General features: G+C 39.9%; 7 protein-coding genes across 7 annotated transcripts; 4 read left to right on the top strand and 3 right to left on the bottom strand.

The window, feature by feature from the left end:
• Positions 1–817: 817 nt before the first annotated feature.
• LOC132798397 (interferon-related developmental regulator 2) lies at positions 818–6,331 on the bottom strand. Its single transcript, XM_060810248.1, has 5 exons — positions 5,436–6,331; positions 3,354–4,038; positions 3,047–3,290; positions 1,546–1,773; positions 818–1,476 (listed from the first exon to the last, which is right to left on the bottom strand). Exons 1-5 carry the CDS (start codon positions 5,467–5,469, stop codon positions 1,393–1,395), a joined length of 1,275 nt encoding a protein of 424 aa, XP_060666231.1. The 5' UTR covers positions 5,470–6,331; the 3' UTR covers positions 818–1,392.
• On the top strand, positions 1,871–3,019 carry LOC132798399 (uncharacterized). Its single transcript, XM_060810250.1, has one exon. It carries the CDS (start codon positions 2,005–2,007, stop codon positions 2,866–2,868), a length of 864 nt encoding a protein of 287 aa, XP_060666233.1. The 5' UTR covers positions 1,871–2,004; the 3' UTR covers positions 2,869–3,019.
• Positions 6,332–6,963: 632 nt separating the features above from the next.
• LOC132798401 (cytochrome c oxidase subunit 5B, mitochondrial) lies at positions 6,964–8,271 on the top strand. Its single transcript, XM_060810252.1, has 3 exons — positions 6,964–7,150; positions 7,623–7,796; positions 7,859–8,271. Exons 1-3 carry the CDS (start codon positions 7,069–7,071, stop codon positions 7,963–7,965), a joined length of 363 nt encoding a protein of 120 aa, XP_060666235.1. The 5' UTR covers positions 6,964–7,068; the 3' UTR covers positions 7,966–8,271.
• A 231-nt stretch (positions 8,272–8,502) lies between these two features.
• Positions 8,503–9,165, top strand: LOC132798400 (cytochrome c oxidase subunit 5B, mitochondrial). Its single transcript, XM_060810251.1, has 2 exons — positions 8,503–8,698; positions 8,757–9,165. Exons 1-2 carry the CDS (start codon positions 8,503–8,505, stop codon positions 9,035–9,037), a joined length of 477 nt encoding a protein of 158 aa, XP_060666234.1. The 3' UTR covers positions 9,038–9,165.
• LOC132798396 (tRNA (adenine(58)-N(1))-methyltransferase non-catalytic subunit TRM6) lies at positions 8,917–10,774 on the bottom strand. The gene is made up of 3 exons (XM_060810247.1): positions 10,304–10,774; positions 9,618–10,248; positions 8,917–9,556 (listed from the first exon to the last, which is right to left on the bottom strand). Exons 1-3 carry the CDS (start codon positions 10,649–10,651, stop codon positions 9,207–9,209), a joined length of 1,329 nt encoding a protein of 442 aa, XP_060666230.1. The 5' UTR covers positions 10,652–10,774; the 3' UTR covers positions 8,917–9,206.
• Positions 10,775–10,853: 79 nt separating this feature from the next.
• Positions 10,854–12,945, top strand: LOC132798395 (equilibrative nucleoside transporter 1). Its single transcript, XM_060810246.1, has 3 exons — positions 10,854–11,665; positions 11,736–11,789; positions 11,868–12,945. The coding sequence occupies exons 1-3, from the start codon at positions 11,183–11,185 to the stop codon at positions 12,711–12,713; spliced, it is 1,383 nt and encodes a 460-aa protein (XP_060666229.1). The 5' UTR covers positions 10,854–11,182; the 3' UTR covers positions 12,714–12,945.
• Positions 12,675–14,507, bottom strand: LOC132798398 (uncharacterized). The gene has a single exon (XM_060810249.1). It carries the CDS (start codon positions 14,435–14,437, stop codon positions 13,496–13,498), a length of 942 nt encoding a protein of 313 aa, XP_060666232.1. The 5' UTR covers positions 14,438–14,507; the 3' UTR covers positions 12,675–13,495.
• Positions 14,508–15,613: the final 1,106 nt, after the last annotated feature.

The raw sequence follows: 15,613 nt of genomic DNA, 5'->3' as shown, positions 1-15,613 counted from the left end.
ACCGAGGACACTAAAAATTATACATTATGTGAAGAGTAAAATCTGCATTTACTTTTGGTAAACCCATATGATACGTGAAAAAAAGATTTGAGAATATAATTAAATATTAATAATAAAGCTAATTAACCATTACGAATACCAACATTATCACCAAGATTTAAGAATTAATAAGTTAATTTAACGTTTTTCTATTGTATTTTAATTGTCTCTGCAAGGATAAGAGATGAGAAACAAAATCTAAAACAAATATCTAGTTATTTTCTGATTTAGTGTCCTATAATAATCTATGAAATCTAGGTACTAGTTAGGATAGTTGTGCATGCCGAGTCACCGAAGTTAAATACAAAGTTTAAAATAACAAATTTCATACATGGTAAATCAATAACAAAATAAACACAACAGCCCACGCAAATCAAAAAACAAACGAATATCAAAAATATATTCAAGCCTATCGATAATTGGTACCTTGATTCCTGAAAATTTGGCTGTGGTTAGATAAAAATCTTAAAAGTTCTTCAAGAAATAATTTTTAATGTATTGAAAATGGGCAGCGGGTATCTTACAGTCGAGCACATTTAGCATTCTTATTTGATTTAATAATAGTCTAAAAATTTATCAAATATGTATATATATATTTATTATTTATTTATTTCGGCATATTTTCATTAACGTCCAAATTAAGGCAATTCGTAAATATATTGCAGCTATCTTCGAGGCAGTCAACTATTCGTTAGGCAAATTATCTGGCAATTCGTCAAGAATATAGTCAAACCACCTCTTCCCATAAAGAATATATTTCCCAAAAAGAAAACACAATTTTCATTTTAGTTGTTCTTTAGGTCTACAGTTATACATTTATTTTACACGATTATCTACCAAATATATATGTATAAGTATATATTACGCTTACATAATAGGCATAAAAAAGCCAAGTCAATCGGCATCGTTGATCATGACTTTCAAATACAGAAAAATTGCTATTTTATTTGTATAATGTATATATTTTTTTTATATATCTTTGAACAACAACGTAAAATGACCTTAAATGTAAATAAAACAAACTAAATTCCACACAGTCGTTTATCTGGCACTTTTTTATGCCAAAGGGAAAATTCAATTTGCAGATCACATTACTATCTAATAAGTTATGTGCTATGAGCTAATCGACTAAACGCTAACAAGCTAATGAATTTTCATATATATTTTTTTGTAGTTGCTATTAAAAGCTATTTCAAATTTAGTCACGAAATGAAATTTTTACCGAAAGTGCCTTAATTTTACAACTATTTGCAGCTTTTGGTATTCTATATAGGCCAAGTAATGATCTAAAGTGGAACAATTCAACTAAGTGGGGAGTTTTGCAACGTTGACCTTCTTTCCATTTGATCCTCCTTATGTAAAAACAGCTGATCGCTTATCACGGTTCTTCCCACGCGTAATAGAGCGTGCCTTAAAGGCTGCTGCATTCACCAAATGCTGCAAATACATATAAATACATAAACGTTAATAAATTATTTATAGTCTTAATTTAATCTATGTACTTACCCGCTCCAATTTTGACTGCTTGGTCTTAGCGTTTCCATTGATGCCAGTGTTGGTTGGACGCGGACCCAACTGGAAAATGTCGCGAATGAATTCATTTTCCTGCAGTTGGGAGGTCATTCCAGGACCCATGACAGTGCACAAAGCCGAATATTGATGATGTATGGACCAGGCGTCCAGGGTAAGAGAATCATTTCCAAAACGTATATTGATCTCCGGTGAAATGTCCTCCTTTAAGGCAAAAGACAATTAATTTAGTAAGCGTTGAAAGCAAAACAATCGTATGAAGTACTAAACAAACAACCCTTTTTTTTGTTAATCAAATAATTTTAAATCCAATTTTTACTTCTTCTCAGCACAGACAAAATTTTATGTAGAATTTATATTAACTTAAAAAAATCTTTCAAAAAAAAAAAAAAAAAATAAATTCTAGTAATAAATTGTTCTGACCCGTATCCCAAAATGATGCTCTCCACGTACATGCACGATTATGTTCCGCCAAACGCGAAGAGATACGAGTTTATGACGCACCTTAAGGGTCAGGATGGCTTCGGTGGTGCTAAACTAATCGAGTGTCAATGCGTTGAAGAGGACATTATAAAACCCCCGAAAGACGCTGTCAACAGCTGTGCTGGCGTTGAATGGACAGGCATTGCACCGATGGGTCGCTTGGTGGATCCGCGTCTTATACCGACAGAACTAGCACAGGATCAAGTGGACAAAATGGCACTTGCTCCCGAATCGGATTGCTTCAAGATGCAGCCTAATCGCTTCCTCAAAATCTTGCGTAACGTTTACCCCGATCTGTACGAGCGCCTGAAATTGATGCCAAAGGAGGAGCTCGGACGTCGATTGGAAACGAATCGCATGTTTACCACCTATCAGATCGATTACTGCGATGTCAACGAGTATCCCGAAGGTATTTACGAAAGCATGCAGCCAACTGACAAGGCATCCAAAATGAAATCGGACAAGCTATTGACGAATGCAGCTCCCTGCTCTGAGTTCCGTTCAGATGTGATGCGACAAATGGAACGCGAGAATACTACAGGCTACGAGCAGCAAGCGGATGAGTGTGAACAAGCCTATAAGCCGTTCAAGACTTCGTTCTCGGATTCGTCGCAATTCGTAAACTCGGGCAACAACTCGCACTGGAAGGCAGCATCAAGCACGTTCCGCAAAGTTCCCAACTTCACCGAGTACATGGACTCGATCAGTCGCAATGGCTGCATCATTATGCGCAATAAACTTCACGATCATTCTAAGTGTCTGGCGAATCACTGTCGTCATGAGGTTCGATTCAACTGCACTGACATGAAGCCTTGAAGAGATTTCTTTGACTTGAAAATCTATCTCAAGCCTGACTCCAAAATAGGTTTTTTGATGTATCGTTTAAAAACTTGTCTCGATGTAAACTCGTAGGTTTTTTTTAGTTGAATTCAAATTACGTAATAATAACCATTTAATTATCTATATATACAGTATGTCGTATTCATCAGCTTACCTCCAAATAGCGCAGAACATCACGGAACGTGGCACGCTGAGTTTTGCGATCACGTTTGGCACGATATTTAGCCGAATCGGTGGCCAACTGCTTAACGGCATCGCAAAGCTCATTGATGTCCTCCTCCAGGAAGTTCTCATCATGTGCACGGCCCGATTCTAAAATAAGAGCAATTGTTTCTCCGGCTGCCATGCGTACATCCAAGTGTGGCGACTCCAACAGTCCCAAGAAGCGTTTGATAGATCTGCAAGCAATATGCTTGTTGGTCACAATCTCAAATTCAACAGTAATTGCTTGGATTACTTACGGAAACTTGTGTTGGCCAGTGGTCATCAGGGACACAAAGTCCCCAGAGGGAATGAGGGTCAAAAGCAATCCCCAGGAGGACAGCGCCTCGGCATGCAGAGTACCAGCCTCGGCAGTAACCGAGATGGGTGTCTTGTCATCTCCACGCAAATAGCTGCCAGCAAAAATGGTCTCGAAGAATTGCATCAACTGCACCAGTTCACCAACATCCTCGCAGTCCAGAAAATTCAGCAATCCCAATGCGGTGCAGCACTTGGCGCGTGCATCGAAACTTACAGATTTGTCTTGCACAGTGTTCAATAGGAAGCTGTTCATGGCCTTTGACATGCCCTCTTCGCCGCCTAGTTGCAACACCAGCAACGGGGCCAGACGTGCGCCCCACACTTGCTCCTGTCCTTTACCACGACGCACACTCTTCTCCACAAAGTCCATCAGCGTCATTTTACGGTCCTCAACAAAGTCGGGCATATAGCGATGCATCAGCAATTCGCAGATCGACTGCAGTGCCTGGACGCGAGTTTGGGCCGACTTCTCGGTTGCCTGTTCTAAGGCCTTTTCGAATTTCTCCTCAAAGCGTTCGTTGGCCAGCTCCTCGGCTGCCTCCGATGAGGCTGCCTCCGAGACATGCGAATAAACGCTAACATTATCAAAGGACTCGTCCTCAGAGTTCGAGTCGTTGGTGCGACCTGCAATAGTTTAAGAAAATGGGAAGACCTTAAAATAAATCTCAAACTGTAAAATGTACAATGGTACTAAAACTGTACATTGCTTTGCAAACAAAAATCCAATCAAACTGTGAACAAAATGCTGCAGAAATTCAATAGCAGTGCCACTAAAACAGTGACAATGCTCCCAAAACTGTCGAGTGAGTTCATAACCTGTCATGCACAGAGTTTTCAAACCTCAAATCCAAAGATTTATAAAATGACTCAGCGGCGAGAGAATGAATGCAATGAAGAGCGAGAGAGCGAAAAGTGAAAATAAATAGATATATGTATATACTAAGGAAACTAATCATATGGTATTTTTCCGCTTTGCAGCGGTTTGCTTTGCACGCTATAAATACACATTCATTCTGTACATTTTCATACTGAGAGATTAAAAAAAGGAAGTCGCATTTTCGGGGCGAATAAGCGACCTTCAAATTATGTTGTGCAACAAGTTTTCTCAATTCTAATTTGTTGCCAAGGCAAAACATTCGCAACTTTCTATAGACAACAAATGCGTTTTTCACTTAGCATCTGAGACTGGTTTTGAATAAGGTAATTTCTGACATTGCATTTTCTTCACATTGTATTGTTGTTTATTTCGTAATAACTAACAGCTGTTTATGAAGTGATGGAGTGAGATTCGAAAAAATTGTATGTTTTGAAAGTAGTTTGGTCAGTTTGCAGTACATTTATTTGAGAGTTGTTAATTCATGTTTTAAAAGAAGCACGCCAGAGTTTCACAATCATTACGAAAAGCTTTTTTCGGTATTAACAGAAGCAAATAGAAATACTTTTTAAAATTTGTAATTCACAGGCATTTGCTGTTTTTGCTTTTCGTTGTTTGATAAGTTGACATTGAATGCCCACAACACGCAACGCAACTGATTGCATATAGCAATACCCTAAATGTAAATACGAAGAGAGTACTTGAGACTTATCATCGAAGTAGAGTCTCCCCACTAAAAACACTTAGAGGGTGGCTCAGTGGTCTATTCTACTGAGCAAACATACTTTTCTGTATGTATTTGTTTTTTGTTTCTTTGTTGCTCGTTCGTTCGCCTGTTTCACCAGCTGAGCGCGTGCAAAGCTTTTTAATATGCCAGCACAGCAACAAAAAATAATTATACTACTTATTTTTGATGATTGCCAAACAGGTTGGAAGCAAAAGCTTTTTTTTTCGAAGCCATCGAAATGTATTTCGTGCTATTTATTAAAAGTTTACATACATACAGATGTACACATGACTAATGGTGAATGCCAGGGCATTGCGCACAAAGGTCAAATCATAAAAATATTGAATTGCACAACAAACACCCACACAACCGACGCACTTTTGCTATTAACATGAGAAAAGAAATGATTTTGTGACTCACCTTTGCCTGGTGTTTTCTTATTACGACGCGGCATATTGTTGTTTTTGCTCCTGCTGTTATTGCGTTGCTCACAAAAACCTCGAATTTTTGTGCTGTCTTTGCTTTGACTGCTTTTGATCTTGATGGCGATCGTCGATGTACACACACAACACACGCAAGCCTTGTAGGGCAGTGTCCTTTTTGCACAAAGAGAGGCGGAGAGAGTCTCCACGAAAAAGTCTACACACGCGTTTGGCGGCAACACAACTATTGGCGGCACTCAAATACACGTGTTTTTCTTCGGGTTTTTATTGATTTTATGCGTTCAGAAATTTAGGTTAGATATTTTCGAATGTTCTTTTAATTTTTTTGGTTTGTTTTAGGTGCGTTGATTAAATACAAACAGTGTTAATCAAGATGCAGCTATGCAATAGCTTTTATGTTTCCAATATTGTCTTTGTTTTTGCGACTGTTGCTGCTGCCTTTTGTTGCACAACACACGTTTGCAATTGTTGATAACTGACACTTTACTGAACGTTGTCGATTCGCACGCGCCTTTTTTATTTATTAGCTTCTGCTGCTGATGTTGCTGCTGCTGATTGTAAAAATGCTGCTCGATTCTTTGTGTTGCCCCAAATTTCATGTTTAATTGCAATTGAAAATTTCTTTGTGACTTCCTTGGCCTTGAGACAACTTTGCTTTACTGCTTTGCTGTGTCTGGCGTCTGTCGACAGCACAACTCGCAAGTTGCGAAATTAGTTGATTTTGGGTTTAGGTCGCTTGTGACTTCAATATTAGTTAGTGCAACTTGAGTTGTTGCAGCTTTTGCGAAAGCTCGACGCTACCTCTTCTGGTGAAAATAATGCAAATTAATTAATTAAAGCACCCCCGTATTACTGAATTTGACGAAATTAAATGACACATTGCCAGCGTGACCGTACATTAAATTTGAACTAATCATATTTAAATAGTAGTAAATATAGTAGCTCAGACGTTGGCTGGTAACACTTTATATGGTATATTGTTATTTTCATAATAACGTATTAAAACCAGAAAGTTATTGAAGGGATATTTTGTTTTAATACCAGAAAATATAGAATATGTTCTTTACCTTTTTCCACTGCACCGAAAAACCGTTTTTTCGATTTTTTTTTTCGATTAGGTCGAATGTTTCGTTCGCCTCATGTAAAAATCCATAAGAAAAAAAAGTCGGTTCGAAACGTAAAAAAACTGAGGGGCAGTGGAAATAGGCTATAAAAAAGAACAATTTGGTAACACTATTTTAGTGATGGAATAATTGCCAGGAAAATATAGCGAACATATTGAACTTACTGTATTTTGTTAACCTAATAATAAATGTAAATCAAGAAACAAATAGTTGACAATAGCGTAACTTGGATAAATTTACAGCTTAACTTACTGTATATGTCGACAACTTAACAATATATATCAATATTAAAAAATGCTCGCTTGTAATTATCGATAAATTGACTTCAGGACCAGTTCGCAAACACATGAAACTGAACTTATTGAGAACTGGAATACACAACTCATGAACCGACACCTGCCCTGAGTCTCGCCGTGAAAAATTACGAAAGAATTCGGTTTGTTCATCGCCTCTTCACAAGACCAACAAATTTTTGCAAAACGAACAATGGCTTCTATGTGTGGACGCATGGCACTGCGTGCTGCTGCTCGCCAAAATGTGACATACCACTCCGTGCGCACTTGCAAAAGTAAGTAACAAATCAACCCGCCAACCACCCACAAAGAACGATTCCAACTCCATCGTTCGTCGTCACGTCCGCCTTGCCTGCATCCATGTGTCACCTGGCTTCAACGATCCAAAATTACATAATGCATGAGATAAACTATACAGAAAGCAAACTGCAATGGCAGCAGCCATGGTGCAACGCTAACTGTGGCAGCTCAACGCCGTGCAAATGTGGAGGGAGGTTATGTAATAGTGGCTAATGTGTCTAAATGTATCTTGTGGACAAACTGTAGCTATAAAGTTGCACTATTCACAGTATGTGGTTCAAACTGCAGGAGACATATACAGAATCGATATTACACACGGAGTTGCAATTTACGTTTGCCTTTATGTAACCAGCGAACACAGCTGATTCAATGCATGACGCAGGGGAAAGGGTGGGGAAAATAGGGGGTTTGATTATCAGCTTATCAACTAATTGTTTCTTTTTGCAGTGATGAACGATCCCTTGGAGCATGCTACAGGTATCGAGAAGCGTGAATTGCTGCTCAAGGCCGCCGGCAATGATAATCCCTTCGACATGAAGGTGTTCAAGCGCGGTGCTGGCACCAAGGAGAACCCCAACTTGATTCCATCGGCCTTCGATGCCCGCATTGTGGGTTGCATCTGTAAGTGCTTGTGCGAATTTACTTATTATTTGTGTTTGTCAACTAAAAAACTTCTTATGCAGGCGAGGAGGATCAGACCTACGTGCAATGGATGTGGTTGCAAAAGGGCAACCAGAAACGTTGCGAGTGCGGACACTGGTTCAAACTGGTCGAGAAGGCAGCTGTTTAAATGAGTTATTATTAAATAATTAAATAAACCAATTAATAATACACAAAAACGAACACAACTATTAAGCTTAAAGTCAACTAATAGCTGTCCAATAAACAAACATCAACCCAACCCAAAAAATTGGACGTACATCCATCAACCGGGCAACATTTATAGTTTTGATTTGGTTCAAGATCTAACGGCTAACGATTAAATAAAGAATAGCTTTCGATTATCACATAAGTTAACGATGGAAATACGAAAAAGAAGATGAAAATAAAGGCAGAACGATGCCAAGGTACTTAATAAAGAACTGTAAGGAAACAATCAATGTTGCAGATTAAGAGATATTTACAAACCTCAGACACATTTTTATTAGTATAAAATGATGCTTAGTAGGCGATAGACTATTATTTATCAACATCCTTAAAATATAGCACTAATTCCATAATTTCTTTGCGAAGAGAAAGAACACAAAACTAAAAGAATATTGAATTTAAAAATTCAAAAGTTAGTCAATTAATATACTGCTATATTATTTAAAAACAGACGATAGATATGTCGTCGTTCATTTCTCGGCTGCTGAAGTCCTCGCTGCCTACGAAACGTCTTGTTTCGCAGTTGACTCAGCGTGGAGAGCATAAACTCGGTGCCTTGATGCGACAACTTGGGCTGCAGAAGCTGCTTGGAGCATTTGGGGCCAAAGCTGTTGTGGCTCAACGCGGCATAGGCACAACCCCGGTGGCAAAGAAACGTAAGTGGGGGATGCTGGTCAACAATTTGCTTGGGTTTAACTTTATCACTGCTCCCAGAGTTGACGGATGACATGGAGCTGGCCACTGGGATATTCAAGCGAGAGCTGCAGTTGCGTCAAGCGGGCTGCAATGATCCTTGGGCCATGGCTAAGCCAATGAAGCGCGGCGCAGGCAGAGAGAATGACCCGACAGTGGTTCCATCGGTTTTCGATGGTCGCATGGTTGGTTGTCTGTGCCATGATGATCGTGCGCCCAAATGGATGTGGCTGGAGAAGGGCGCACCCAAGCGTTGCGAGTGCGGCCACTACTACGTGCTCAAGAAAGCCGAACCTATTTGAATGCCATACACTGCAAATGGAGCGCTGTTTCTCACACACACATACAACACACATCATAGAAAATGTTGCATGATATTATCAAAAATTCGATTTATTAAATGGATGTGGACTGCATTCATCGAATGATATACTCTCTACGTAGTGTATAAAACACAATCGGTGTCAATTATTAGCTCAGAGTGTAGCCAGTCAAGAGATAGCCGCTGTTGCCACTCATGTTGACTTCGGGATGCGTGCGATTTGGAAGTATTTGATAGGTTCGCAGCCAATTTGAAGTCACATGCAAATTTGTCACCTTTCCAGACGCCTTTAGTTCCATATATGTCTCCTGCAGCAGTTCCTTGCAAGTGCTAAATATGACAATGGGTCGTGATGGTTTTACAAGAGGCAACAATGCTTCAACAATATTTGATGGGTGCTCCTTGGCAGCCATGACGAGGTTATCGAATTTCTCGTGCATTAGCGCAGAGGCACGTTTGTTCTCCACTTGCCAACGAAGTGGTCCTGATCTGTTGTTTACTGAAATGAAGCAGGATTAATTATTGATCACAACATGCTAAACACTTATTTTACTGCTTACAGTTGGGCGATTCATCCAATTTGGGCTTCTTCGTCGTGGGCTCAACTGCGTCAGTCTGTTCCTCAGATATTGTTGCACTGTTCTCGTCTGTTTGCGTGGCATCTGCTGCCTCAGTAGCAATTGAGACGTCTAGCTTTCTATCACCCTGGTAGAATTCTCGCAGAACAGAATACAAATTAACAGAGATGCAGCGTTGCTGTTGCTCCAGGGGAAGTTTTAATGCCAGCAATGCTTGCTTTTGTGGCACATTTCCCGGATGCATGTGCACCAATGTGGCATCTGTAGCCGCGCCTATGGAGTTCAGCATGGCGGCAGGCAGCAAGCCATTAGTACCGCTCTCGTATAGTAGATAACTGCCAAAGCCACATACGCCAGAATACGAGATGATTTGGGAGAGCGTGTCCACTCGGATGCCCATAATCTTTTCGGCATCCTGTCTGTGGAATATATCGGCCATTAGCCGTATGCTTGGCTGGCGGATTTGCACAAACTCAAAATATTTCTTCTCCTTTTTCAAGAGATATTTGTCCTGCGAGTATTCGGTGCGCGTGCGAAATGTTTTTGAGTTCTCTACCAGCTTCTCAATGATCTTGCTGGACTCACTGCACTCTTCGCGCAGTTGCTCGATATCCTGCAAAATCAATTAATAGACACATTGCTCTTTAATCCTCGAATCAATTATCTACCTCGGATTTTAGTGCTTGGGCTTCTCCATTGTCGCTAATGTCGCGATTATCAGCCCCGCTGCTGGAAATATTTAGCACATCGCGAATGCTCCGTAGCTCATTCTCGCTAACCAGTTCCAGGGTATGCTGTCGCTGTGCCCCCCGTTTGCCCGCCTTCGACTCCTTAACACACATCTTAAATGTGGAGCCATATGGTTGATCGAGCAGCGACTTCAGCTCCAGGTGCTCCTTGCCCAAGGTGGCCGTCGCATCCAGACTGCCAAATTTCTGCAGTTTTGTGTACTTTTGGCGTTGTATGACAATATAATCGCCCAATTGTATACTCGGTATGTTGGGTTTGCTGGGCATTGTGCTAAAAAATCACATAAATATCTTAACAGCAACAAGTAATCACGTTGTTTATAACGAAAGGCACCACAAACGCGCGATTGCCGCAATAATCGGAATATAATCGATTTAAATTATTACACTGCTGACGCGATGTTACCGATGATCGATGTTTTTCAAGAAAATGGCAACGCTAATAGCTGATAAAAAAACACCGAGTAAACCACGCGCTTGTCTGTTCCATTCAACGAGTTAACCTTTAGAAAAGAACTCTTGCTACCCGAGGGCTCTCTCTAACTTTGTTTTTGTTAACATAAAAGTGCCTTTTCTTGCCTAACGAGCCGGTAAAGAGTTCATTGCGGCTACGGACAGCCCATTGTTGTTATTAGGAAGACCAGGTTCCAGCTCCAGCTACAAACTAGTGTGGAACTGGTGGAACCTGTTGCCAACCAACTGCTAATTAACAGTTAATTAAAGTCGCGCCCATATCTAGTATAAACAACTTTGCCGTTGTCTTTCAAATTAGCAGATCTATAGTTGAGCAGCGAGAAGATGGGCGATAGAAAAGGAGAAGAGTCGCCATTTATATCATCAAAAAAGCCAGTGACATTAAATCCATCATGGGAGTCACAAATGCAACCCGATCCCAATATCAATGGCAAAGGCTCCGTTTCAATGATGTCGAAAATAGGCGCCTCGCTGCAGCAGCCGCCACTTGATAAATATAAAATTGTATTTTTAATATTTATGCTGCATGGACTGGGAACCTTGATGCCATGGAACATGTTTATTACCGCCAAATCGTACTTTGAGGACTTCAAACTGAATAATACAATAAAAACGGAAACCAAATATAGTGAAAACTTTATGCAGAACATGGGATTCGCTGCACAAATCCCCAACGTTCTCTTTAATTGGATCAATATCTTCATCAATTTAGGTGGCGATTTGACCAGTCGCATTGTTTACACCATATTGTTGGAGATAGTTATTCTGATTGTTACTGTAGTGCTCGCTATGCTGGATTCCTATGAGGTGGGTACCATCTTATCACTAAGAATAACATTTGCTCGGTCAATAAACAATGTCTTTCATTTCATAACAGTGGCCTGGCATATTCTTTTGGACTACCATGTGCACAGTAGTTATAATAAACATGGTAAGATTTACAATTCACGATTACTTTATCTCGATTTTAATGATTATCAATTATTATTATTATTATTTATTAATACAGTGCAATGGCATCTATCAAAGCACAATCTACGGGCTCGTTGCGTCGCTACCTCCCAAATATACTGGTGCTGTGGTTTTGGGCTCGAATATTAGTGGATGCTTTTGTACCATCATGTCAATCTTGTGCAGCGAATTCTTTGAGTCGCCGCGAACTTCGGCTATCTACTATTTTGTGACGGCAATTCTGGTTTTACTATTGTGCTTCGACACATACTTCGCTTTGCCATTGAACAAGTTCTTTAGACACTACGAGATGTTGAGCAAACAAAACGATAAGAATTCATCGGCATCGAAAACACCACTAAAAGTGCCTTATTGGCAGATCTTTAAGAAGGCTTCACCTCAGCTTTTCAATATATTCTTTACATTCTTTGTCACACTTGCCGTATTCCCCGCTGTCCATTCGGATATCAAGCGCTCGGACGATTTCATTCTTGGAGAAAAGTATTTTACCCTCGTCACATGCTTTTTGACATTTAATGTCTTCGCGATGCTGGGCAGTTTGGTCACATCGTGGATACAGTGGCCAAAACCTAAATTCCTGGTTGTACCCGTAGTTTTACGCGTTGCATTTATACCTTTAATGATCTTGTGCAACTATAATCCGAACGGGCATAAAAGAACTCTGCCTGTGCTCATTTCGAACGAGTGGGTGTATTGGATCATTGCCATTATAATGTCATTCAGCTCTGGCTATTTAAGTTCCTTGGGGATGATGTACGCCCCGCAGACTGTTAATACTAAATATCAGATAACCGCCGGAATGTTTGCTGCCGCCTTCCTAGTTAGTGGTATTTTTGCAGGGGTATTGTTCTCATATTTGTGCCCCCTCTTTTTGACTTTATGAGCAATCATTTTTTGATTTGATCTTTTTTACCATTCATTTCATTCATTATATTATGTATTACTTTTAATTATTGGCACAATGAAAATGTTCGTTTTTGTTTTCGGCATTACGTAAATAACAAACAAGACAAATTTTAAGTCTAATGAATTTATTTCTTTTGATCTTTTGGCATGTTGCCTGACAAATTTAGTTGTATAAACCTACACATTAATTGTAATCCTGTTTAAATAAAGTTTTTAACTGATTTGTAAAAAAAGAAATAAATATTTACAAAAAAATCAACGAATACACTAGAGACCTACAATTACGGATTTGTTGTTTCTAACCACAACTGGAAGTTACGCGACTAGACTAAGACCTGAACAAAAAAGTGGGGAAAGGTCATTCAATAATAATGTTTAATGGGGCATTCCCTTCGAGGCTTAACATTCAACGATAAAGTATATTCCCAATGACTTTAAATAGAAAGTTAATAGACTCTACTCAGGTCTGGTGGATGGAGGAATACCTTTCGGAAAGAGAGTTTACTTTAAAAGATGCCATGTCATAAACTTGAATGGTTTTAATAGTGAAAATTAGACAATTTTTGGTTAAGTAGGATTTTCTTTGGGATAGAGTTAAGTGGGACAATTCTTTTTGAAAGCGGCTTACATGATAATTCCAACATCAATGATTTTGCATGGAAAGTTGGAAAACTAGACTCAATGGGAATTTCCTTTGTAAGGAATCTTTACATTTAGAAAGTAATGTCACGCGTACTTCTTTAAATGGTGCGAAAGAGCTTATTTACACTTGTAGATAATCTTTAGTACTTCACAGAATTTTGGCGCCTCTCGGGGACTGCGTGTTTCCAAGCCAGTTATCTGCTCTAGAGCAACTTCAACGTCGACGACATTGCACATTATCAGTTGCAGCCGCTTCGGAAACTTCGTATCTGATAACGCTGCTAGTTGTCGTGTCTTTTCCAGCATATCACTCAGCACTTGCGCTTCCATATCGTGATAGCTCACCACCAATTCCCTTAGTTCGGGCAGCACCTCCGCCACGCTGAAGCCACAGTTCTGAGCATCCGAAATGCCTAAGCGTTGTAGACGGGCCAGACCCGAGGCTGGCGCCTGTAGGATTGTCTCCTCCACTTGGTTTTTGTTCGAGGTTAGATCCAGAGTGGTGAGCTGCAGTTGGGCCAGTAGTTCCTCGAGGTGTGTGGCTTCAATGGAGCACTCGCGGGCCACAAGTGTTTTTAGTTTGTGCAGTCCAACCATAAACTTTCCTGTAATGTAGGCGCTGGATACGCTCAAGCTCCGCAAATTGGGACAACTCTTAGTGATAGTCTGTACCATGCTGTTGTTCATATTGTCATCAGTGATGCATAGTTCCAGTAGATTGCTCATATCCAGGCGCAGATAGAAGGCAAGCTCGGGTCGCATGAGATGTCTCCCCAGATACGAATCGAAGGCCTTCTCGTGCACATTCCATATGTATAGCTTCTCCATCTGCGAACTCATCAGTTCAAAGAAGTACATGTAATCATCCTTGCTAAGCGGCGCGAACATTGTGTATGATACAGAAATTTCCCGAAATCGGGGCTTTCGCCATACAATTTGACACAGAAGCTCCTCGTAGCGCAGCGAGCATCGTGCCATTGCTATTTGATCCACCAGAGATAGGTATTCCATTATTATGCACACGCAGTCATCATTGAGGTTGTCCATGTCCATTTTCATTGATAAGACATAAATACAGAGAAACACCTGAGCTGCAGCAAGAACAACAACAATTGAACAGCTGTTTGCAGTTAATATTATTCTGATGAAATTATGGCCAGTGTGACCAGATTCTTTTCTCAGTAAAAATCGATATATCGATATTTTTGCGTACATTGAAAAGGCGGGAAGAAAACAGCTGATTCGAATATCAAATGTCTGACTACTTCGAATAACAACGATATAGGAAGTATAAAACAGTGCATTGACGATATGAAATTAATGAAATTATTATTTATTAAATTACTCTCATTCATTCATTATCTAATTTTTGTACTCAAGTCAGATCGTGTGGGATTGGCTTGCCACGTAAAAACATGTTTGAATTATTAAATATCACATTTCTAAATGAAAGAAAATGCTACCTGCTACCTCGGTGGTATTATCCACCAACAGTTATCGCTGGAAAATATCGTTACAATACTCATACCGTATCTCCACAAAACCTAAAAAAAGATAAGCCCTGCTTCAGTAAACATTCGACGTGCGTTGAACATTGTTGGCTAATCGATTCACATTTTGTTAAGTTGTGAAATTGGATACAAATAAATTAATCTTTTGATTTACGTGTTTCAGTCGTGACATCTTCACGGTTTATTATTTTCGTATCGCTCGTAGATCATGAATTAAATGACTGTTCAAAAGAAGCTATAGTCAATAAAACTGTAAGAGAATTTCAAAGTCATTGCTATCATTTTCAAAGCGAACGCCTGGAAAACCAGTAAAACTTTTGTTATCCCGTCCCATTTGACCCCTGCCATTCGTATACTCTTGGCTTGCATATCAATTAACGTTTTGAGTGTGTTTCCATGTTAAACTGTCACTTTTATACGCATCATGCAGCTCCAGCCCCAAATCAGCCCCAAGATCCCAACTCAATTCTCACAGAGCCATGAACCATTCTCAGTCATGGACATGATGGAGGTTGTAGGTGGCAATCGGAGGGATGTGGGCAGAGTCCGCTTTGTCAGTTTGTCTGTGGCTGCCTCACATGATTTGTGCGTGACCATGCGAAATGTAAATTATTTATATGCGAGTATGTACACATAGCATCTGCATCCCCAACCAAGATTGAAGTTGGCCACGGTCTGGCAGCTGTCCAAAGCGGGCGACTCCCTCTGACAATAGGGCAAAAAA

This window comes from Drosophila nasuta, chromosome 2L (assembly GCF_023558535.2).
Source record: "Drosophila nasuta strain 15112-1781.00 chromosome 2L, ASM2355853v1, whole genome shotgun sequence".
Taxonomy (NCBI): domain Eukaryota; kingdom Metazoa; phylum Arthropoda; class Insecta; order Diptera; family Drosophilidae; genus Drosophila; species Drosophila nasuta.
This window is presented reverse-complemented; position numbering and strand designations above follow the sequence as displayed.